General features: G+C 37.4%; 1 protein-coding gene across 1 annotated transcript; it reads right to left on the bottom strand.

Annotated features, from left to right (window-relative positions):
• Nucleotides 1-19,953: 19,953 nt before the first annotated feature.
• Nucleotides 19,954-20,520, bottom strand: LOC149214677 (uncharacterized). Its single transcript, XM_089389469.1, has one exon. The coding sequence runs from the start codon at nt 20,518-20,520 to the stop codon at nt 19,954-19,956; it is 567 nt and encodes a 188-aa protein (XP_089245595.1).
• Between the last annotated feature and the right edge of the window lie 6,255 nt (nt 20,521-26,775).

Below are 26,775 nucleotides of genomic sequence, written 5' to 3'. Positions count from 1 at the left end.
GATCCATCTTGGGTAAGGGGTAATTATCTTTTAGGGACACTTGATTCAAGTTCCTTAGATCAACACAAAGCCTAATTTCACGAGTTTTCTTTCTTGTAGGGACCAAATTTGAAATCCAGTCTGAGAATCTGATTGGTGCTATGATACCAGCTTTAAACATTTTTTGTACCTCTTTTTCAATTGAAGGGAGAAGCATGGGGTTGATTCTTCTCAACTTTTGCTTAAATGGCTTTTGATTGGGCTTGAGAGGGATAGTGTGTTGAATAATAGAAGTGTCATAGGATTTTAAATCCTCATAACTCCATGCAAAGACATCTTGGAATTCTTTAAAGAGGTCAATGTATTTAGGCTTCTGATCAGGTGGTAAAGATGCAGACAATTTAATTATTTTGGGTTGTTCAGCAGTTCCAATGTTACATTCTTCTATGGAAGCATTAAGGGGCTGCAATTTTGGTTTTCTAGGGACATCATTTGAGTCAAAAATGTCCTCTAATGGAGCTAGGCCTGTTGGAAGAAAATTGTCTTTCAACTGTATAACTTCAGCTTCGGCATCAGCTATTTCCTCAGAATGTAATTGTTCAAGTTCTTGTATTTTCTCCTGGTCAAAGTTTGTTGGACAAAGCATTTGATTGGCTGTTTTGAGTGAGATATTTGTTTGGTGCTGTTCACCTAGTATTTGTGAATCACTTGCAGCCTCTGTATGAATGTTTAGTCCTGAAAATTCTTGCTGCAAAGTCAAGAAATTGTTTATTTGTGTATCATCCTCAAACACTTTCCAATCCTTGACATTGTTTGGGACAGAAGGTCTGTGTTTTATCTTAGCTGTAAAGCAATGCTTGGGTTCAAAAGGTAGTTTACAAGTGCTTGCAAATGTAGCCAAACTATGAGCATGAAGATTATGGGTTCTAGGAATTTTGGAAATTTGAAATTCAGTGAATGAATTGAGTATTTCAGCAGCAGCAGACCTGTAAGATCTCAGTCTTTTGTCATTGGTGACAAAATTCCCCTTTACTTGTTGGATAAATAGGTCTGAGTCTCCTACGATTGAAACTTTTATGGCTTGTAAGGATTTTACTAGCTTGAGGCCTAGTAAGAGAGCTTCATATTCTGCCATATTGTTGGTGCACCTGAAGTTTAACCTATAGGCTCGGCCCTCTGCATGACTGTTTTGTTTGTTATGTATCCAAACCCCTACTCCTGCCCCTAATTTGTTGACTGACCAATCAAATTCAAGAAACCAGAGGACTTCTTGGTTAAGGGAAGAATTGTCAACTATTTTGGGACTTGGCATCAACAACTTGAGATCTTGGCTTACACTTGGTTTTTCTTCTTGAACAGTTTCGTTTATTGATTTCTCAACCATTATTCCTAGAACAACAGTTTCTTCATTTATATGCCGATCTTGTTTGAGTGTCTGGGTTTCTTCATCATTTGTGGGACATGTATTATCATTGAAGAGAATATAGGAGTCTATGTCAGAATGGACAGCATATATGGGAAAGTTTTGAGGTTTCTCTTCACTGCTGACCATGTATTTCATAAGTGACTCCCTATATAGCCTCTTGGGTTGACCAAAGACTGAGATGGTGGCATATGACATGTATAATTGTAGGGAACCTTGGAGTTTAGCCCCCCATGATCTTGATAACAGCATTCCATATTTGGGTGGGATATCAGCAACTACAACATCCATTAGAATTGTTTTATTTGGGTACTGAACAAGGGACACACATAAGTCTTTTATTAAGCCTAAACATTTAACTTGGCTGGAGTAAAATGAAAATAGGTCCTTATATGGTCTTGTAATGTCTAGGTTGAGCCTCTCCATCACTGATTTAGGCATAAGGTTATGAGAGGCGCCTGAATCAAACATTGCATTATGTAGTATCTTATCATGAACATGCAAGCTGACATAGAAAGGTAAGATCCCTGTAACTGTTGTCTTTCCATCAACCTCTGGACCGAAAAGCAATTCTGGGGTGTCATCCAACACATTGACATTATCTTTATTACGAGTAAGTTGAAGGGACTTCTTGATTTGTTGTTTATAAATGTCATGCTTGGCTAGTTCTGAAAGAGGAATGGCTATCTTCAATTTGCCAATTTCAGCTTCTAAGTCAAAGGGTCTTTCAGATTGGATCTTGGTATTGTGGGTGACAACCTTTTCCTTGTTCATTAAGTTTTCTTCTTGATTCTTATCTTGATCTTGAGGCTTGTCCTTTTTACTCATCTCTTGAGGAGTGTTACTTGGATTAGGCTGCAAGGGTGATGTAGCCATTGGCTGTTGTTTTGAGGGAAATGGTTCAGTGACTTCTTCAACTGTTACTTCATTTGTAACTGAATCAGTTGTGTCAATTGGCTCTGTGACTATGGCTCTTTTGGGCTGCAGGCTATCCTTTGTTTTTTCAGGCTGTGTTACATTTACAGTTCTGCTTCTTAGCTTGTATTGCTTATGAACTTCATAAACAGCTGTGTCATAGCCTTGTTTAAAGTCAAATGACTCACCTGACCTGGTTTGGAACTGCTTAATGTCATCATCCTTATGATCTTCTTGACTCAGAAAAACTTGCTGCTCATCATTCAGGCCCATCAGGTTAATGTGGGTGTCATCTACTTGCTCATTTGAAGTGGATGCTTCAGTATAGTTTTCCTGGAACGGAGGTCTTATCTCTGGATCAGAACTGGCCTTGCCAACGTTTGGGTTTTGATTTCTCCTAAAATTGGGATTCCTGATAGGGTTATTTTGTGGTGCTTCCCATGATGACTTTCTCTCAACTGATTCTACTCTATCACCCAATCTCTTCATACCAGTGAGTATTGCATCCAGTTTCTGATCAAAGGCTGAGGGTTCTTCTTTGAAGGTGGTTCTCTTTTCCAATCTTGCCCTGTTTCTTTTGGCAATCAGGTTAGCCTCTACTGTGACAGCAACCTTTTGGGCATCTTCAAGGGTTTCAGGGGCTCTTTCCTTTAACTGATATGCCATATCAGGGTCAAAACCATCAGGAAATTTGTACAAAGCTAAATCAGGAGGAGGTCTTAAATTCTGTGGTATTGCGTTATATACATTGTTGAATCTTGCACAATACTCCAAAACGGTCTCTTGAGGACCTCGTTTGATTGTATCATATTCACCCAGTATGTGCAAGGGATCTTTCTTTTTTTCCCATCTGTTAGTAAAGGCTTGATAAAGCTCATCAGGAGTTGTTATGGTATTTACAGCAAGTGATCTAAACCAAGTTCTTACATCACCTGTCAGGCTCTGAACAAAAATTCTCATTCTCACACTGTCATCATCTATTTCATAGTTCTCAAAATGATCTTGCATCCTTTTGGCATGCTGAATAGCTGTGAAAGGGCCAGTGGAATCAAAATATGAGATTTTGGATTGGTAAGTCCTGAGGTAAAGCTGCAGCATTAGCAGGCAACTGCAGGGGTGCATATCTATTAGCCATATTTGTAGGGTTTATAGGATTGACAGGGATAACTGGGACAACAGGAACGATTGGTACAACAAGGGTAATAGGTATGGTAGAAACTAGAGTGTTGGTCAAGGGAATATGTGCAGTGGATGAAGGTGTGAAAGGAGGGCTTTGAGATGTAGATGGTGAACTAGGGGAATCAGGGGCAGACCGGAATAGAACCTTGATTGGAGTAGGGTAAATTGTCTCAGGACTCAAATCAGCAAGATTTTCCTGCCCTTGCTGCTTCCTATTGATTTTAGGGATTATATTAGGGTTTTCAAAAGCAGCTGGAGGATTAGGGTCAGGGTTTGACCTTGTATATCGCGGATTCTTCTTGGGAGCCAGCTTCTGAAATTGTTTATTGAGTATGTTTTTTGGAATATTTTTGTGTCTACAAGGGCCAGACAAGATTTTGGAATGGCTGTGTATATCTTAAAGCTAGCATGAAGATTGACTGAAGCAGCTTTTGTCTAAACTTGTTAATGTAAAATAGAAACAGTTTTGAAGGCTTCCTGGCTGACATTTAGGCTTCATCTGTAGCTTTAGGAAATATACAGCAATTAGAAAATCCTGAGGAACTCCCCAGTGGAGTCGCCATTTATGTTAGCACCCAGGTTGTTCCCTTTGACTCCCAAGGGAATATGGCCGGGGTAACCACTAACAAAGCTTTGGATTATAGGTCCTAGCCTACCTATAATCAGAGAGGGCTCTCTCTTTAAGTTTTAGCTCTGTTTTGTGAAGATTTTAGGCTAGATATCAAGTGAGGGTTTGGTTTGAATTTTGGTTGAATGATGTCTTTCAGTACCTAAGATGAGATCTTCAGACAGTTTGAGTCCATTGGGCAATGGAGTCTATGGCTGTAGGCTGTTTGAAATGTTGAGTGGGATTGTTTAAACTGCAGGGCCTTTTAACTATTCCATGAAAACAAACTTAAAATTGTGGTGATGAAATATGATTAGCCAATGGAAGGCAATTAAGAATTTCCCACTAAACTGGTGGGGTGAAGATGAGATATATTGCACAGGAGCAGGCTTAAATTCCTGAACAATTGATCACTGTGAAAATTATAATCTAAAGGTGCAGCAATTGAGAATTACACTATCATAACTATAACTGAAGAAAAACATTCATAACAGCATAGATTGAGCTCAGGGTATTCCATGAATAAATCCTGAAAGCTATTCTTTTTCTTTGCTATCAAACTATTAGAACATAGAACATGTATGGATTATGAAGGAATGAAATACATAACGAAGAGGTTAAAGAAAACTTATTGTATCATGAAATACACAGGAATCCTACAACATTCAGCAAACACACCATAACGCATCAAACAACTCAAAACTTTCGAAATTCCATCAACTCTTTGTATTAAACTGTGAGTATTTACAGCATAGGATGTTTTCAAGAGAAAATCAACAACCCCTGCAAGCTTCTGCGAGGGGGAATATATACAATCGGTTTTACAAAATATCTGAACCGCTGAGTCACTTGATAAATAAATACGCTCACCAACTTCACAAAATAGCAGATAAGGAAGTTATTGCTGCTTTAAATACAAAATGAATAGTCTTGAATTCTGTCAGAAGTCTTTTTTGACCTTTGGAGGCCACTGAGTCGGTTGAGCGTTCTGCATTAATGCTGAATGATGTGTCTTTATGCTTTGTCATGCTGTAGCTTTCTCGGCCCTGTTATCTGTAGCTGTCAGTGTTGCTTTAGTGGCCAAATCTTTCTGCTGAGTTGGCTCAGTCCACTCTTCTCCAGTCATAGTGTATGCATCACATTTTCTGAACATGATGACTTATGTTTTTTGATGAAAAAACTTTGATGAAAGCCTCCTGTTTACAGCAACAGCTGTATCATTCTGGTCCACCACTCCTGTGTAGGCAATTGATGCCTCAACATTGCATCTAAGGTTTCATCTGCCTCTGTGTATTTGTAGAAGTTTGGAGGCACTTCAAACAAATGTCTGATCTCATTCATAATGAAAAATAAATTCTCTACTCTATCATAGAGACTTTGCCCAGATGATGGCCCTGTTACCTCTGAGGTACTTGATCCTTGAGTGATCTGATTGGTGGCAAATGTGTTCACCCTTTTTGCATAGTTCTCATGTGATAGTAGTCTCCCTACGCTGTTCAGCAAGCCAGGAAGACCTCTGCCCTGTAATGCTGCAAACTTATCCATGAACCTGTTTACTTCTGTTTGCATGTCCTGGCTTCTTCTATCCAATGTTTGTACCAGGCTTTTCAATGTGAGGACCCTCTTTATCAGCTGGATGGTTTCAGTTCTATTGGAGATTCCTATTGCTGCCAGCTGAGGACCTGTGTGGTTATTGAGAACGTTGATCATTTTGTTGGCTATCTCAGGCATACTGCCTAGAGATGCCCTTGCTCTTTGGACCTCCTTGTGCGCTTTGCCTATGAGCTCCATTTGCTCATGAATTGTCTCTATATACTGCCATTGATCTGTTATTGATTGGCCAATGTTGGCCCATAAAACTATCTTGACCTCAGCCACCACTTTTTCAAGGGTGAGCTCTTTCTCCAGCTCCTTTATCTTCTCTTTGAGAGCTTTTATATTTCTCCCTTTTTCAGCTACATTTTGCTTAGATTTGTCATACTTTTCATTCAGTTTAGCCAAATTCTCCTTGGCTTCATTCAACTCTGTCATCTGGGCTTCTAGGATTTTAATTTCACTCATCAACTTTTACATGTCTAGGCTTGGAGCCCGTTCTGGTGCCGTTGCTGGTGCTGATGTTGATGGAGCTGTCTCAACTACCTGCACTGAAGGAGGAGTGACAATTTGAGGGGGTTCCTCAAGGTTGATTACTTGTGGAGGGGGCTGAGATGTTTGCCCTCCTTCCTTTTGCTGTAGGGCTGCCTGTAGTGCAGCCTCTGTCTCTTCCAGCTTTCCTTGTGTTTGCACCAGCTGCTTATGCAGTCCTACCAGCACTGTTGCTACATCCTGGTCTTGTCTTTGCTGGGCAACCTCTTCTGTTTGAGGGTGAAGGGTTGCTGGGATTTTAATCATTTTCCTCAAAGATGCAAGGTCTGCATCTCTTATTTTCAGCAGCGTTTGTATAGCTTTTGGATCCTTTGGGTCATGCCCAAGCTCTATGATTATATCCTCCAAAGACCTGATCCTGTTGTCTTTGGCCTGAGAGGATGCCTTCTCCAACTCAAGTTGGGCAGCTGTATTGTTCAGGCTGTTTTCCAACCTATGTGCCAAGAAGGTTTTATCTGCCAGTGTTGAATAGACCATCTCACCCGTTTGCTTGTGAAGTTCTATTTGGTCCATAGGGTGGATGTCCTTGGCAAGAACCTCAAGGTTGGTTCTTATATAGTCTGCAGCTGACTGTGGCTGCAGCATGGTTGGCATGAAATGACTCATGGTCATTTTTCCCTCTATTATGTCATAAGCTGACATAAGCCTTTGCTGGTTGGTCGGGGCCATCTTAAGCAACTGGTTGTAGAGCTGGAGCCTGAGTGGCTCATTTCTCCTTTTGATGTCGACGAATTGTTGCTTGATGCCTGTCTCAGCTCTCCTTTGCTGACTTGAGGAGCTGACCTCTCCTCCAAGGGTTCTTTCTTGTTCCTGCTGAAAGAAACTGGCAGATGCCTCCATGCTCGGTGGGCCCATGCCCAATGATTGCCCAATAGGCATTTCTTCCTCGGAGAGGGGATTCATTCTCTGCCTTTTCTCCCCTTGATTTTTGGATGTGGTGAGGGGAGTCTCCTGCTCTCTATCCCTCTTCTTTCCCTTTTCTTCTTTCTGTGGAGTTTGTAGCACTGAGGCCTCCACTGTCTTTTCTTGCCTAGGAGGCACATTCTCTTGAGCCTGTTGCTCAGTGGATATTGGGGCTTCAGCTGTTTGTTCTTGCTGTATTGGCTGCCCCTCTTTTTGCCCTTCTTCTTGCTGTTCTACTTGCTTTTCTGCTTGTTGTTCTGCTATAGGAGGTGGTTGTTCCTGCTCCATCTGCTTTCCTTTATCCTTGCTTGATTCCTGTTGAACAATTCCGGCTGCTTGCTGGTGGGCTGTAGAGGATGAGGCAGCTGCTCCAAGTTGCCTTTGGTAGGAAGAGGAAACCTGCCCACAAGTTTCCAAGTCAGCCTCTTTCTCAATATTCTTTGCCTCTCTTTGTAGCATTTGCTCTCTAGTCATTGGCTCTTCTAGAGTGCCCTCTTTCTAGCTTAATGAATTGGCATGTTTCTCAATATGAGGCAGTCTGACATGAGCATAGCCACCCAATTTATATTTTACCCTCCTGAGAGAAATGAAATGATTAGGGTCATAAGGTACCCATTGGAAACTGGTTTGCAATTTGATGGTCTCTAGGATCAAATTTGCTTCCTTCCATCCTTCCTCCCTTTTGTTGTATAGAACTGGGCCTAGCTGGTTCCTTACTTTTAGTTGCACCTTCTTGTTTTTACTGTGGAAATGGACAAAGTCTGCATTTCCAAACTGCCTAAAATACTCTATGGCAAAAAGTCTCATAGGGACATATCTTGGCAGCCTATAAGGGTTCAACTCACATCCATATATTCTGATTACCGTATGGTGTTGGTAAAAGTACCAATCACCAATGCTGTAGGCCTTTGAGAGGTGAAGTATCCTTTGCATCTCATCTGTCAATCTGGGAGGAGGGACACCCAATAACAAGGTCATAGCTGGATGGATGAAAAGGTCTATGAATTCACAGTAGGTGTATGGTGAAAAAGCTACATGATGGAAGACTGAAGATCAAAACACCACAGACCTTGGGTTTCCCTGGGCATTTAGCTTCTTGAGAGGAACAGGGAAAGCATCGGGCTAATAAAATAAGAACAAGTGATAGATGTACCTAGTGTATTTAAACACCTTTTCCATTTCTAGATTCATCAATTGTTCATGAATCTTATTGGCAATGTATGTAGCAAAATCATAGTGCACAGCAGGAGGCATTCCAGGGGAGAATATGGACAGCATGGCCATAATGGTTTCATCAACATCCTCATGTGACCCATAACCCAGGATGTAACTGATCAAATCCACAAGCATTTTGCCCAGCTCATTGAGATATTGATATCCTATAGGAGGGGTTCTCACAGCTTCAAATCTTGGCTGAACAAATAACTGATTAATTTTGATGATTTGAGCACTGGACAGCTTTCCCCCTTTCTTTAGCAAGTCATTGATGGAGAGAGGAGTTAGGGGCTTTGCAGTGTGAAAGTGTAGCATCTCATTAATGGCCTTAGGGGTGATATGGAACAATACTGAGCCTAAGGGGCTGAGAACAGCTCTTTGACATGGATCATAGCTGGAACGGCATTGATTTATCAAGTCTGGGAGGACATTGTCTTGAGGGAGATTGTAAATGGGCAGATTGGAGTCCCAAATCCCTAAAATATCAGCTCCACTGAGATATTGGGCCTTTAACTCATTTTGCAGGTGAATGTTAAATTTGGAACTCATGGCAAATGAGTCTATCATCTGGTAATCTCTATCACCCAGGGCCTTCCACTCTAGCTCTCTGTGTGGGGCATTCAAAGGTTGAATATTCAGGGCTACTAGTGTTTCCATGGTTAAGTAGTAATATGACTTGTACTAGAACGGGTTTCAGTGGGCAGAACAACACAGAGGGGTATTTTTGCAACAGTGAGGCAAATTGCAAGGGAAAATGGGGTAAACTGTGGTGAGAATAGCTTAAAGTGCTCCAAAGGGAGTTAATTGAGCATATGCAGGGACTAGTACCACTGTTTTCCTGGTGAATTTGAGCAGTTTAGGTTTTAAGTCCACGAATGCGCGGAGTGACTGTGAATTTAGGAAAATGTGACTAAATGTGGGCTCAGCAGGTGAATTTCGACCCTACCACTGAAAACGAATGCTGGTCACCGGGGATTTGCTGGTAAATACAAGGTTCCTCACTCTTTTTAATTCAGTTTTGGAGAATTATGGACACAACCAAGCACGGAGGGGATGCTTTGGATAAATACCTAGTGAATTGCCGGCAATGGTCACAAATGCAGGTGGGTTGGAGGTGCCCACGGTATTCGGGTCGATTTCTGCAGGTTGGCGATGGATGGTCGTAATTTGCATGCAGAGGTGAGCAACAATCTTTTTGGCAAAAGTGACAAAAAACACGAATTTTGGCTAAAATATGGACTTTTTGGGTTATTGGCGTTTTTTTTGGATGACGTCAGCATGACATCATCAGGTGGGGTCAGGGTCGGGTGACGTCAGCATGACGTCATCGAGTGACGTGGCGGCCTGTGAGTGGTCCATGGGGATTGCATAGGTGGCGGACATGTCGGAGCGCTGGCGGGCGGGGGTGCTGACAGGGCGCCGAGTTGAAGTGACGTGGGCGTGACGTAGCGGTGATGTAGGCAGGCGGTAAACCACAAGCGGTAAGTGGTTTTCTCGGACCGCTCTGGATACGGTCGTGGTATTGTCAGAGGGCGGCCCGAGAAAATTTGAGGGTGACGCGTGGCAAAGGCCTGACGTCACCCTCTGACAGTTTCTCGGGCGGTAAAGTTTGGTGATCGGGGCCGACCCGATATGGATGTGGGCCGTCGAATGGGAAAGCCCAGATCCGACGGTCGACGGGCCGCTAAGGTGCCAGGACAATACGGCAGCAGGGCCGGAATACTTTAATATTTTCTTTGAAATGCGTGCCCAACTGGGACTTTGGACTTTGGCGAATTATATGGGTTTTTCAATGTATTTTTTATGAAAATGTCCATCACGCCAAACTTTGGATAAAGCGGAAAAGTGGGTTTTTTTTAGCGCATTTTGCAAACAATGCGGGTTAGGGGTAATAGTGGGTTTTACAAGGCTTTTTGCAAATGAGGTGGGTAAATGATTTGAAAGGTGGTGAAGGGAAAAAAGGGGTAGGGCTTAGGTTATTAGACTGACCAGGGGTCAATTTAATCCCTGACTTTGGACATATGGCTATAATGCCAGGGGGAGGGAATAAATATACATTGCTTGGGGTTTATACACCATAGTGTTTATAATAGTAGGGGAAAAGGGGGACATAGGGGACTTAGATAATAAGAAGTTAGGAGTTAATATGAGTGGAGGAAGGGGATGAGGGGGTAAAATACTAAGTTTTATATGAAATCAACTTAGTTTAGGAAGTAGATCAAAATGAAAAGAATTTTACACAAGAAATGTGGCTCTTAAAGAGACAAGAACCAATAAAAGACTTTGACTTCTTTCATGAACATAGGTGGTACTAGGATGTTAGCAATGAATGTGATGGGGGGTAATCTGGAAGTTAGACATGCTTCATTGAGTTGCTGTAAGACTGCTGAAATAGGAAATCTGCACTGGCACCATGTTTTTACCTTTGCTTAGGCCAGTGAAATGCCATAAACCATGCTTTCTGCAACCCCATCTACCTACCCACTCTATTGCCTAGCATTTTTTGTTACTCCAAGGAGGGTGCACTTAGACTTGCAGACCCTTATGTGCCTTTTATTTTCCTTTTGATTTTCTATCTAAGACTAACCTTATTGCTTCCAAGGCCCCAGATTAAGCAGTTGGGAACCTTCATTCTCTACTTATCTACTTTACCTGCCAAGATTGAACTGTTTGGACAGATTTCTTTCTCTAATCTACAACAAAAATTGAAACATGGCATGACCCAGCTTAGGCTGTTGGATCACCCATTCAGAAGTAGGGCAGCATCAACCAAATGTAAGTATATTTCTTCCACAAGAATATGAGATCTTTGTATCACCAAAGTAGATCATATTGGCACTTCCCCTGCCAATCATGAAAAATGAAACCTATTGGTATAGGTAGCTAACAGTTGTGCAACATAGAAATGACAGGTTCACATCTTCCACTAGAAAAGATTACTTGGTAGCTACCTAGAACTTAATTGAGTTTATGTGAAAATTCAAATTCCACCTAAATAATAAGGAATAATATGGTTTTTGTGTAAAGCCTAGCTTGGTAAGAGTTAATTGTTAGAATGTCTATTGTACACCTTAGTAGTGGATCGGTTAGAAGCCCAATATAATAATTTGTCATAGGAACCTTTACTCTCAATTTCTAGCTTTTAGTATACTTTGTTGATTCCAAGTGGACCTTCAAAGTTTTTGTTCTAGACTTTTGTGGCACTCAAGATGGCATGAGGGCATTTAAAAGTGCTTCCTTTTGTTGGTGGTTTATGTTTGGATTGCCTACCCTGAGTTAAAATATGTACTTTGTTGTTTCTCTTAATTAATATTTCTTAATTGGAGATTTCCTTTAGTATATATATTTTTTTCAACCTCCTACAAAACTTATTTTTCTATTCATGGGATGGGCCACCCGATTTATTGTTCTCTCATGTAACTTGGAGCTATGCAATTAATATTAAATACAACCCATATTTCTTCTATTTATAAAATATGTGGGTTTGTTGCAATGTTAAATCTTTAATGAAACATTGCTTATATTTGCAACATCAACATAATTGATCTCGACTTACTTTAATGAATTTTGTTGGAAATGAGTGTATCACAAATTATAACCATGTAGAACTTGCAATAGATCAACCTTTACATTTTGTTGCATCATCCATATGTTATATCTTGAGAAAAAATACAACTACCTTTTCACTTAAATTTTTTTAATTGTGCATACAATGTCATGTATCTATGGATTATTATTTAGTGGACAACATCATTACGATTTTGTAAGTAATACTTTTAATTTTGCATGCACTCAACATCTCCTAGATCGAAGGAGAATTATTTAGTGCACAAAGTCATTACAATTTTATAAGTAACTTATTGTAATTTTCTCTCCCACATATTTTTTATTCACTCAGTATATATCTTCAACTCAGTGGATAATTATCTGAATATCTAATTTTCATATTCACAAGCTTCCCTTTCGCAGATTTTCTAGCTTAAAATCCCAGTTATTTATTATAAAAATCTGATCTACACTCAGTGTTTGTTTATGGTGGCAGTCAACGAGTTACAATACTAGTTTTTAAAACATATAATCATAAATATATTTACATGAAAAAGAGGGTGTTACACATATGAATCAACTTATAGTTTTTTGGCATACGACATTGATAAGCCATGGTATTATAACAAGGTTTTTTTACAAATTAATAATCTCCCTGGTGAATAGTGTTCCATGTTTTTTATGTATATATTTTTAACTTATAATTTTTATTTTCTTTTGTAATATTGGTGGGTCTACATCTTCATCATGTCCAATATATCATGAGATCAGGGTAGGAAATCAAACAAGTGACTTCACATCAAACAATGCCTTAACATAGCACCAACCATTTAATTTATATGGTTGTGTTACTTATATTAAATTTAGTAGAAGATAGTTTATTAATTATTGCATATATATAAATATTATTTTTATTAGTGAAATAATTGATAATGAATCTCCATAATTAAAAGTGAAAGAAGTAATGATGAAGAGAAATTGCATTTCCATAGTTATAAAGAGAATTTTAGGTTCAAGCCAAGACGGATGCTTTGTTCAAATAATCTGCAACGTAGGAGGATTGAATAAATTGTACTTCATCGAGGTTATGAGATATGCATATTAAGATTTCTATTGAATAGTTTAGGGGATATCCAAGATTTGAAAGTTTGACATTATATTTCTACAAAGGCCATGAAACATTGCAAGTGTTAATGGTGTTCAATGGTGCTAATAATATTGGGTTGCAATTGGCATAAACGCTAATGGAGTGGTCACTTGTAATGTTTTAAAAATGGTTAGAGATGTTGTTATTGGAATTAATAAGTCTTACTTGTATCATTAATTTCTCACAATACTATAAGATTGTAATTGCTATATGTATTGGTTCTTGTGGTGTGGAGAAAATATCTACATGTGTCGAGTGTGGTTGAAATATTCTAATTCTGAAAATAGTTAAAATATTTCCTATATTATACTAAAGCTTGAAATATTTATGCATAAAAAAATTGATTAAATAATATAATGAACTTATTATTATAAATATATAAATTATTTTGATATGTAGATATATATTTTTAACAAAATTATATAGATGTTTCAAATGTTATATTATAAAATATGGTTAATCCTCTAACCACATCTCTATGGTAATCATAAAACATCACAAATCCTCTAGTTAAAGGACCACAAAATATGAAAAATTCTTTAGTTGGGTATACAGCATGTCATTGACATTCATATCTATTTACAATGTCTTAGTATTTCATCTAAAATTAGAATTATAAGACAACTTCTTAGAAAGTTATGTGAAAACCTTAATTGAAAAATGGTTTATGTCCATTTTGTATTACTTGAAATCCAAATTATCACTCTAACCTTAAAATAAACTCTATAGTAGGGGTCTTCTTATTATAAGGGTCCCTAAAATGGCCATATAATATTCCATACCATAATTCATATATTATAATGCATTATATAAATAATCATATTATTATATAAATTGAAGTTTCTTCTTAAACATGGAGAAACCTTGCCTGCATGGTTAATGGTTTGAGGAACTTCAATTTATAAAATTATTTTAGATAGTTACGTATTGTACATAGTCTCCATTATATTTTTCCTTGGTTAATATTGTTGATGTTCATTTATGTTAACTTAATTTAGAATCAAATGACCTTGTTTGCAATCTTGTTTTTGGTTTCCATAAAGCTTTTCCCACTAGGACATCCTATTCAAATCCAATTTTAATTGTTTATGAATTGACTTGCCCTGTTGCATGGAATATGTAATAAATACGTTAGCAAAGGAAAAACTCTTTGGTTTCATGTCTCCATGTTGCATTTGGCAAAACATTTTATCAGTATTTTGATTGAGTATGAATTTCTCTCTTTTAACCTGTCAAATTTTAGGAACTATCCAACCATAAATAAAGTATTTTAAATATCATGGTTTTATTATATAATAATAATTTGATCTACATTAACCACTAAAAACTACTAATAACTGTATTTATTATTGCTAAACAACTAAATTATAGTTACTTTTATCACATTTAAAATAAAATAATAAATAATACTTTTAAAAAACTGGTTAGCAATAATTTTAAATATTTCAATGGGATTTATTATTTAATCTATGACCATGAAATAACCATTAAATTTTAATATTTTTTAATTAATTTTTAGATGATAGTATTTCTCTACATATTTCTTCTTTCTCAAACATGCAAAAGCCTTGTTAGCATTGTTGAAGCCTCAATGTTTTAAGGAGCCCTAATTTATAAATTTGGCATATTAATTTATTTTAGATAGTAAGATGTTCCACATGAAGTTTCCATCATATTTTCCGTTGGATAATAGGAGTGGTGATGAATCATTTATGATAACTTAAGTTAGAATAAACTTGTTTGCAATCTTGGTTTTGGTGTCCATAAAACATTTGCAATCTTTCTCTTGGTCTCTATAAAGACTTTCCCATTGAGAGATTCCATTCAAATCCAATTTTAATTGTGTATGCATGAATTTTCTTTCCCTATTTTATGGCATATGCATTGATGACATTAACAAAGGTAAAATTATTTGGTTCCATCTCTTGGGTTTTGATTTAAGAAAGACAAGTTTAGTAATATATTTATAATACATATTTTGTGCATATTGCAAAATGATGTATGATTGAGTACGAACTTTATCTCTTTTAACAAGACATTTTAGGAACTATTGTCACTCCTCCGGATCTCCAAGGCTAAGAAAGAGTCCAGCTGAGCTAACCAAACACCAATATTTTCACTTGGTAGCTAGCCCTACCAAGCCGAAGAGGGCTCTCTCCAAAGGATCACAGCCAAGAGGGTTGGATAGATTAGTGTTTTAGGCTAGATGTAAAGTGCATGAGGTTGTTTGATTTGATTTTGCTTGGGTAGTTACAACGATGAGTGAATTAGGTCAAAGAATGAACTAGGTCATGGAAAAGTGAATCCAAATTGCAGACATCAAATGGGGTAAGGTAGGCAAGACACTTTAAGCTTCGTAGTATAGTGATGAGATGGTTTAGACTAGTGAGATGCTAAAAAGAGCATGAGGCCCATGAATTCTTTTTAAATTGAAGAAATGAAACAATATATGATGATTTTCCCAAAATAGAGCATACAAAGATGAATTTTTCTTATCACACCCTGAAAATCAAACACAATTAGAGTGAAATGGATCATGAAAGGAACAAAATGTTCACACCTATGAAACTGAAGAAGAAACGGGATCAAAATACCATACCACAGGAATCCCACCAAAATACCTGCAACTTCATCCAATATATTCCATGCCAAAGTCCGAAAGCTATTACAACATCCAAGAGAGCCCAACCCTTTCTTACTTCAAATGATGAAATATTTATACAATTTCAAAACTAAAATATCTTAATAAACATCTCAAGATCTTTTTACAAATATCTTAAACCATTTTTCACAAATAGAAATGTAATGTAGGACATTAAAAACTAATTTATCTACTTGGCACTATCATTATGGATTTTTGTTGACAAGGAAGAGAAATTTGAATCTGATTGCAACTCTTAGTTGATGAGGTGGCTAACTGTCTTTGAGCATTTTCCTCTCGTAATTCTATAAAATAGGGTCATGTCATCCATTTTTATATCTCAATCTAAGATATATTTGTAAATGGTGAGAGGGGTTATTGTAGATAAATATATTCTTGAGATAAACCTCTCTGAGGTTCCCAAAATTTAGCTCCATCTATTCCCAATATGCTCTGCAAAAAGGTGACTCAAACACGACTTTTCACAGTCCGAACAATAGGCTATAAATATGTACATGTATATCTAATTTTGTAATATCTATGTAAAATATGAAGTAGGTTTTTGTACTTTGGAATATTCGGAACATAAACCTCTTCCATTTTCTCAAGAGTCATCTTGTATTGGCCACAATATGTTCTGCAAAAGTATGACTAAACAACAAAATTTTGAAAAATATGTCTACAAAATGTCATATGTATATCCCAAACCATAATAGCTGTTAGAAAACTGAGAGAGTTTTTTGTACATGAAGATGTTGACAGAAAAAACGTATTTCAGTTTCTGAAGATTCGTCCTCATTGGTTTGGAAACAATGTTTGAAGTCAATGTGGCGTATAGCAAAATCATAGTTTCAACTGATCATGATAAATGAATGACGTGGATGCAGGAGATGACATGGAAGTTAGGGAATGGAGGGTAACATAACTAGGAGTGCATGGGAAAAGATCAAGGGAGGTAGATAGAGTGTAGGTGAGTGAGGTTTTTTTACTAGGGCTACCGTCAGTGAGTAAATTTTTGAATGAGGACCATGTTGTTGGTGCCCTTTCCCGGGTGTCCATGGTAGATATATTTTATATGTCCCTCAGGATCCCGGATGGCTCCACCAAAGCCAGCTTCCCCAGGATTACCCTCGTAGGCTCCATCAATATTTACTTTGAAAAAGCCCTGAGGAGGGGGCTGCCAACCCTTCTCCCTTGTGTTTAAAGTTCTCAGATCCTTCTTCACACCATGAGGGTTGATTGCTTGAAGATCCAGATTAATGAGAATTTGTGTCTCCTGAGGCAAAGGAGGGTTCGTCGGTTTCGTTCTCAGAATGCTTCTGACTGTTTCCTTGAGCTGTTTCAAAATCTAATTGATGATAAGCTGGGGTTCTCTGGCTTTGTTTTTGAAGATTCTTCTGTTTCTTTCTTTCCAAATATTCCAAATGACAAAGCCTGGAGTTAGCATCCAGGCTTTGTTGATGATTTCATTTTCTGAGAAGTTTTTCCTCCATTTTGCTAATGTATTGGATATGCTGAGCCTATCCCTGTCAATACGTCTAAAGCTTGAGGCCATCCAATCCCAAATTTTGGTTGACAAGAAACACAAATTAAGCAAGTGTTCAATCGTTTCCTCTTGCAAGCCGCAAAGCTAACATTTAGAGGGGCCAATGAAACCTTTCTTCGTAAGGTTTTCCCAAGTTAGGATTTTCCTTTGATGAACACGCCAGATAAATAATTTTATTTTCATCCATTGAGAGGTCTGCCATAGCTCCTGCTAGACTTTCTCAAGTTTTACCAAGTTAAATCCAGTGATTGCCTATTTAACCTCTTTAAGATTGTAGTTACCTTCATTGTTCTTGCCCCATCTTAATTGGTCAGGAGAAGAGGAGACCAGAATCCTTCTTTGTTTTACATCCTTAGTAAGAGCCTCTGCCATGTCCTTCAAAGGGATTTCTTCGTTGTAACTTAGATTCTTCCATTTCCTCCATTTATCCTTGTTCCCAGAAGTCTTTTACTAATAAGAGACCTTTGTTATCTGTGTCCCTTTCCAGGTCTGCCAGTTCATTCCTGTTTAGGATGGGTTCCTGTTGCCAGCTATCCTCCCAGAATCAAGCCTGGTGCCTAGCTCTAATTTCCCAAAAACAGTGCTTCTGGATAATGCTTTTGTTCCCCCATGCAAGGTTCCAGATGTATGAGCCCCTGATTTGTCCTGTCATTCTAATGTGATCCTATTCCTACCAGTGTTTGGCGTACTTTTGAGTCCAAAGCTTGGCCCATGGTGCTCTCGACTCCTTCATCCAGCGCCACCACAGCTTGGCTCCCGAAGACTGACTCACAGTCTCCAGATTATCTAGACCCAAACCACCATGGCTTTTGGGTTTGCGGAGCTTGTCCCAGGCAACTAGAAACCACTTATTAATCTTTTCCCCTCTACCCCACAGAAAATTCCTTTGAATGTTTCTTATTTGTTGCTTTATGCCCTCAGAAGTCGGTATAGCTACCAACATAAAAATGGGAATGCTCTGCAATACCGCCTTGGTGAGCACCAGGCACCCTGCAAAGTTTAAAGCTATGTATGTCCAATTGTTGATTTTGTCCTAAAGCTTGTTTAAAATTGGTTCCCATATATGCTTACCCAGGGGTTTGTCAGTAAGAGGAAAGCCTATATATTTGGAAGGTAACTATTCCCTTTGAAGACCCAGAATCCTAGTGATATTTCTCTGTATTGCAATATTAGTGTTAAAGAAAAAAACCTTGGACTTGGTTAGGCTTACCTCTGTCCCCGCTGCCATAGTGAAGTCGTTTAAGATATCTTTGATTGATTTAGCCTCCCTAACTATGGGTACACCCTGCAGCATCATGTCATCCACAAATTGTTGATGAGTGTTGGCCTCTCCATTCGGGGTGAGCTTGATTCCCTGAATTCTACCTTCAGCATTTGCCATTTTGATTGCTCTACCAAGCCCTTCCATAATGAGTACAAAGAGGAAGGGAGAGATTGGATGACCTTATTTGAGTCCCCTGGAAGGTGTAAAAGTATTGGAAGGAGCTCCATTAAGCAGAATGGAGAAACTAGTCGAGGTGACTAAAGCCATAACCCATCTTATCCAGTCTTGGTTAAATCCATAGGCTTTAAGAATGGCTCTGATGTAAGACCAGCTGAGTTTGTCATAGGCCTTCACAAGGTCTAATTGGACGATCATACCTGCTTGCTTGTTGTGTTTGAGAGAGTGTACCACCTCATGGGCTTGGATAATGTTGTTAGGAATCTGTCTTCCCTCCACATAGCGTGTTTGCTCCTCAGATATGAACAAAGGTAGCAGTGGCTTGAGTCCATTGGCTATCACTTTGGAGATGATTTTTTAAACCACATTACATAAGGCTATGGGTCTAAACCCATCCGGGGTGACAACATTTTCCTTTTTGGGGATTAAAGCTATAAAGGTTGCGTTTAGTGCTTTTAGAACCTTTTTGTGTTGCCTTGACTCTTCAACTACCTCAAGTATGTCCTGTTTGACTATATCCTAGCAGGCTTTAAAGAAATTGACATTGAAGCCATCTGGTCCTCTTGCTTTTCCATTTTGCATCTCCTTGATCACCTCACTAACCTCTTCTTCCGAGACTAGCCTGTTGAGATTTTGGTTTTCCTCATTGGTGACCAACCTGGGAATGTACTGAGTGATCTTCGTAATGAACCTGGATCTGTCTTTCGTTGGCTCCTTTGCAATGTCCAAGAAGTGTTGTACTAGGGTTGACTCCATGTCCTTGTGAGTGACAAGTTCAAAACCTTGAGAGTCCTTTAGCTTATTGATTTTGTTATGTGCCTTGTGAGCCATAGTATATTTGTGAAAGAATTTAGTGTTCCTTTCTCCCTCTTTGATCCATTAGATCTAGGATTTCTGTCTCCAAAAAGTTTCCTCTTGTATACAACATTTCTCCCATTCTTCCTGCAGAGAATCAGTCAGTTTCTGTCTTTCCTCATTGAATCCCTCTATGATATTGATCATATTGACCTCCTGGAGCTTCTACTTCGTACTCATTTTGTTTTTGATGATATCACCAAATTCTTTTTTTTCCCAATCCTTGAGTTTGGATTTAATATGTTTTAGTCTCTACTGGAGCATGTACACCTTAGTACCCTGGATGTTCAAATCCTCCTTCCACCAATTGGCAATGTTTCTGGTGAAGTTGGGGTTAGAGAGCCAAGCATTTTCAAATCTAAAAGGCCTGTTCCTCGGTGTGCCCATAAAGGAAGCTTCTAGTTGTACATGTCAATGATCCGAGCCACCAAAGGGCAGAATGGATACTGAAAAGGCTGCTCCTGTGAGGATGAGATCCTCAGAGACGATAAACCTATCCAGTTTTGACGCCACTTGAGAAACTCCACCTCTTTTGTTATTCCAAGTGAATGTCACATTTGAAGTTTCGGTGTCCACTAGTCCCATGTTCATGAGGAAATCTTGGAAAGCTTCAGAGTCTCTGCCCAGCTGTCTGGTACCTCTTTTTCTCTCCGAGAGAGATCTTATCATGTTGAAATCCCCTGCTAGTATCCAGGGTATGTTGGGATAACGTGCTCTGAGACCTTCCAAGGAGTTAAGAAGTTTAAGTTTCTCTACATGCTGTTGAGGGCCATACACATTAGTTATCATGTAGGTCTCCCTATCCCTTGTAAGCTGGCACACCAGAGAAAGATAGTTCTTGGACACTTCAGCATCCAGTATTACTAGCTTTTGTGGATCCCATAGTGTGAGAATCCCTCCTGCATAATTAATGGCTTTCACCTCTAAATAATCATACTTAATTAACCATTTCTTATGGATTTCTCTTATTTTTTCCATTGAGCATTTTGTTTCTTGAATAAAGACCATGTCTAGTTTTTCCTCCTTTAATCTATTGTTGAGATTTCTCTGTTTTCTTCTACTCCCTAACCCTCTAATATTCCAGGTTGTGAGCTTCATTAAGAAATATTAGTAAAAGAGTAGCTGGTAAGATCTCTCATCTTAACTGGGTTAATCATCAGTTTCCCACATTCTGTTAGCAACTCATTCTATCTTTTCCTTCCTTTTTTCCTTCCTGAGTTTTTTGGCGATGATGTCTGCGGGTTCTCCATCACTTTGACCCCACTCTGTTCTTGGCTTTCATGGTTTATTTTGACTCCAATTCCCTTTGATTGTGCCCTCCATAGAAAGAGTTATTGGACTCGATCATAATCTTCTTTAGGTAGTGAGTCCACACCTTTGTTCTTCCCCTGTTCCAAAAATTGCTCTAGATCTAGTTTTCTCTGTCTAATATCTCCTGCAGTTCATGATCCTCCGTACCTGCCTCACTTGGGGTCGTTTCTTGGTCCTTGCTGATCTCCATACAACTTTGTAGTCCCTCTATTTTCCAATCATATACTGGGATATCCTCCATTTCAGCTTCCATATCCTGCTCCTTTGGGATGTTATCCTTGACTGGGTCTATTTCTACGTTCTTCTCTACTTCCTCAAGTATTTTAAAGCTATTGTGTCTTGTCTGTTTGTCTTCACTTGTCTTCTTATGCAATCTTTTCCCCCTTTCCCTTTGCCTCCAACCTTGGTAAAATCCTCATGATCTTTGTCCATAAGGGTCTTTCCACTATTTTCCATATAGTTTGTGGGGAAATCTTTGAATAGATGGCCATGTTCATGACACTTCCAGCATCTGAAAGGTATGTGTTCATAGTCTACCATTTGCGTCCATTCCTCATCATAGACCTCTAGGATTATTGCATCTGGGAGGGCTCCAGATAGATCCATTTCCACACATATTCTAGCAAAGGAGGTATATTTACCTTTGAGAGTTGCTTCTGATATTTTTACAAAATGCCCCAGCTTGTTGCCTATGGTTTTTAGTGACTTTGGTTGCCAGTAGTCCAGAGGTAGTGAGTACAATTTTATCCAAACTAGTACAGATGTGAATGTTTCCCGTTTCGGGACAAAGTTCATCGTCCATGGCTGCATGTAAAGTCTTGTTGCAGCATAGAAGTACGGTCCCCCTTCAAACACTCTGTCCTTGTCCTCTAGGCTCGCAAACACTACCGTGAAGAAGCCCTTTGAACCCACATGCAAATGTATCTCTCCTTTGGGCTTCCAGTGGCTCCTGATCCAGATGTGTAAAGCTCTCCCCATTGGCCATATTCCCATAAACTTGCAGATGATCGCATGTTCTCTCATATCGTTCCTATGCACTTGAATCGTAGGATCACTTAATATGACCCTAGGGCTGATGCTCGATTTGGATTTTCATGCTCCCGTAGTTTTCATTTGAAGCCTTTTCTTGTTGCTTCCTCCTTTCTCCCTTTCTAGACTTGAGTCTTGTTGCTCTTCTTCCTGATCTGGGATCTCATTGCGTCCCACTGTTTCCTTTCCTCTTGTTTTTGCAAAATTTCCCATTAGTTCTTTGAATTGTTTCCCTCATGCCTCCCTGCCTCCCTCCATGACAGCTTGACTGTAGGAGGGAGCAGTGCTCCCTCCTGCGCGACCCGCCATGAAACCTTAAAACCAAAACTAGCGCCAACTTCAAGTTTTTCTCAAGTTGCAGAGTGTTTTATCCACACACCTCTCAATTACCACATCAAACAATGCCTTAAAATAGCACCAACCATTTAATTTATATGGTTGTGCTACTTATATTAAACTTAGTAGAAGATAGTTTATTAATTATTGCATATATATAAATATTATTTTTATTAGTGAAATAATTGATAATGAATCTCCATAATTAAAAGTGAAAGAAGTAATGATGAATTGAAATTGTATTTCCATAGTTATAAAGAGAAATATAGGTTCAAGCCAAGATGGATGCTTTGTTCAAATAATTTGCAATCTAGGAGGATTGAATAAATTGTACTTCATTGGGGTTTTGAGATATGCATATTGAGATTTCTATTGAATAGTTTAGGGGATATCCAAGATTTGGAAGTTTGACATTATATTTCTACAAAGACCATGAAACATTGCAAGTGTTAATGGTTTTCAATGGTGCTAATAATCTTGGGTTGCAATTGGCATAAACCCTAATGGGGTGGTCACTTGTAATGTTTTAAAAATGGTTAGAGATGTTATTATTGGAATTAATAAGTCTTACTTGTATCATTAATTTCTCACAATACTATAAGATTGTAATTGCTATATGTATTGGTTCTTGTGGTGTGGAGAAAACATCTACATGTGTGGAGTGTGGTTGAAATATTCTAATTCTGAAAATAGTTAAAATATTTCCTATCTTAAATTAAAGCTTGAAATATTTATGCATAAAAAAATTGATTAAATAATATAATGAACTTATTATTATAAATATATAAATTATTTTGATATGTAGATATATATTTTTAACAAAATTTTATAGATGTTTCAAATATTATATTATAAAATATGGTTAATCCTCTAACCACATCTCTATGGTAATCATAAAACATCACAAATCCTCTAGTTAAAGGACCACAAAATATGACAAATTCTTTAGTTAGGTATACAACATGTCATTGAAATTAATATCTATTTACAATGTCTTAGTATTTCATCTAAAATTAGAATTATAAGACAACTTCTTAGAAAGTTATGTGAAAACCTTAATTGAAAAATGGTTTATGTCCATTATGTATTACTTGAAATCCAAATTATCACTCTAACCTGAAAATAAACTCTATAGTAGGGGTCTTCTTATTATAAGGGTCCCTAAAATGGCCATATAATATTCCATACCATAATTCATACATTAGAATTCATAATATAAATAATTATATTATTATATAAATTGAATTTCCTTCTTAAACATGTAGAGACCTTGCTTGCATGGTTGAGGTGTTAATGGTTTGAGGAACTTCAATTTATAAAATTATTTTAAATAGTTACGTATTGTACATAGTCTCCATTATATTTTTCCTTGGTTAATATTGTTGATGTTCATTTATGTTAACTTAATTTAGAATCAAATGACCTTGTTTGCAATCTTGTTTTTGGTTTCCATAAAGCTTTTCCCACTAGGACATCCTATTCAAATCCAATTTTAATTGTTTATGAATTGACTTGCCATGTTTCATGGAATATGTAATAAATACATTAGCAAAGGAAAAACTCTTTGGTTTCATGTCTCCATGTTGCATTTGGAAAAACATTTTATCAGTATTTTGATTGAGTATGAATTTCTCTCTTTTAACCCATGAAATTTTAGGAACTATCCAACCATAAATAAAGTATTTTAAATATCATGGTTTTATTATATAATAATAATTTGATCTACATTAACCACTAAAAACTACTAAGAATTGTATTTATTATTGCTAAACAACTAAATTATAATTACTTTTATCACCTTTAAAATAAAATAATAAATAATACTTTTAAAAAAATGGTTAGCAATAATTTTAAATATTTCAATGTGATTTCTTATTTATTCTATGACAATAAATTAACCATTAAATTTTAATATTTTTCGTTTAATTTTTAGATGACAGTATTTCTCTACATGTTGCTTCTTTCTCAAACATTCATAAGACTTGTTAGCATTGTTGAGGCCTCAATGTTTTGAGGATCCCTAATTTATAAATTTGGCATATTAATTTATTTTAGATAGTAAGATGTTGCACATGAAGTTTCCATCATATTTTCCGTTGGCTAATAGTGGTGATGAATCATTTATGATAACTTAAGTTAGAATAAACTAACCTTGTTTGCAATCTTGTTTTTGGTGTCCATAAAACATTTGCAATCTTTCTCTTGGTCTCTATAAAGACTTTCCCATTGAGAGATTCCATTCAAATCCAATTTTAATTGTGTATGCATGAATTGTCTTTCCCTATTTTATGGCATATGCATTGATGACATTAACAAAGGTAAAAGTATTTGGTTTCATGTCTTGGGTTTTGATTTGAGAAAGACAAGTTTAGTAATATATTTATAATACATATTTTGTGCATATTGCAAAATGATGTATGATTGAGTATGAACTTTATCTCTTTTAACAAGAAATTTTAGGAACTGTTATCACTCCTCCGAATCTCCAAGGCTGAGAAAGAGTCAGTTGATCTAACCACACACCAATATTTTCACTTGGTAGCTAGCCTTACCAAGCCAGAGAGGGCTCTCTCCAAAGGATCACAGCCAAGAGGGTTGGATAGATTAGCGTTTTAGGCTAGATGTAAAGTGCATGAGGTCGTTTGATTTTATTTTGGTTGGGTAGTTACATCGATGAGTGAATTAGGTCAGAGAATGAACTAGGTCAGGGCAAAGTGAATCTGAATTGCAGACATCAAATGGGGTAAGGTAGACAAGGTACATTAAGCTTCATAGTATAGTGATGAGATGGTTTAGACTAGTGAGATGCTAAAAAGAGCATGAGGGTCATGAATTCTTTTTAAACTGAAGAAATGAAACAATATATGATGATTTTCCCAAAATAGAGCATACAAAGATGAATTTTTCTTATCACACCCTGAAAATCAAACACAATTAGAGTGAAATGGATCATGAAAGGAACAAAATGTTCACACCTATGAAACTGAAGAAGAAACAGGATCAAAATACCATACCACACGAATCCCACCAAAATAGCTACAACTTCATCCAATATATTCCATGCCAAAGTCTAAAAGCTATTACAACATCCAAGAGAGTCCAACCCTTTCTTACTTCAAATGATGAAATATTTATACAATTTCAAAACTAAAATATCTTGATAAACGTCTCAAGATCTTTTTACAAATATCCTAAACCATTTTGCACAAATAGAAATGAAATGTAGGACATTAAAAACTAATGTATCTACTTGGCACTATAATTATGGATTTTTGTTGACAAGGAAGAGAAATTTGAATCTGATTGCAACTCTTAGTTGATGAGGTGGCTAACTATCTTTGAGCATTTTCCTCCCCTAATTCTACAAAATAGGGTCATGTCATCCCTTTTTATATCTCAATCTAAGATATATTTGTAAACGGTGAGAGGGGTTATTGTAGATGAATATATTCTTGAGATAAACCTCTCTGAGGTTCCCTAAATTCAGCTCATCTATTCCCAATATGCTTTGCAAAAAGGTGACTCAAACACGACTTTGCACAGTCCAAACAATAAGCTATAAATATGTACATGTATATCTAATTTTGTAATATCTGTGTAAAATATGAAGTAGGTTTTCGTACTTTGGAATATTAGGAACATAAGCCTCTTCCATTTCCTCAAGAGTCATCTTGTATTGGCCATGATATGTTCTACAAAAGTATGACTAAACAACAAAATTTGGAAAAATATGTCTACAAAATGTCATTTATGTATATCCCAAACCATAATAGTTGTTAGAAAACTGAGAGAATTTTTTGTACATGAGGATGTTGGCAGAAAAAAACATATTTCAGTTTCTGAAAATTCGTCCTCATTGGTTTGGAAACAATGTTTGAAGTCAATGTAGCGTATAGCAAAAATCATAGTTTCAACTGATCATGATAAATGAATGACGTGGATGCAGGAGATGACATGGAAGTTAGGGAATGGAGGGTAACATAACTAGGAGTGCATGGAAAAAGGTCAAGGGAGGTAGATGGAGTGTAGGTGAGTGAGGTTTTTTTACTAGGGCTACCGTTAGTGAGTAAATTTTTGAATGAGGACCTAGGTGGAATGACAAACATTTCTGAGCAAGACCCAAATATGAATATGAAAAGACGAGTTTTGATCACTGATGATAGTCTTCACATATTGACACTAACGTCAGCCTTATTGAATATGGAAGCTCCTTGGAGGTGTCAAGAAAAACATAGGCCAAGTGCCTAACCATGTTGGCTAACACGGTCAAAAAATTACAACCAAACTGAACAGTGAAAAACACACACTGCAAATTCTAAACTAGATGTTGAAAGATGCTTGTCCAACAAGCATATTGCACACTTATCCTACTCTAATCTACTGCAAAATCATTGAATCAAGTGATACTAAAGTTCCAAATCAACTAATCAAGCAGTTGTTATAATGATGAGGGTTTTTGACGGTGCTTGAACCAGAACATAATTGGAAATTCCACCAACAATATATACACATAATACCTCTCACCCTGTAAAAGGAAATATGGTTTTTCATTCAACT

This window comes from Pinus tabuliformis, chromosome 1_1 (assembly GCF_031772625.1).
Source record: "Pinus tabuliformis cultivar Carrire ecotype Pingquan chromosome 1_1, CPIR1, whole genome shotgun sequence".
NCBI lineage: Eukaryota > Viridiplantae > Streptophyta > Pinopsida > Pinales > Pinaceae > Pinus > Pinus tabuliformis.
The sequence above is the reverse complement of the archived record's forward strand: the minus strand, read 5'-3'. Positions and strand labels throughout refer to the sequence as shown.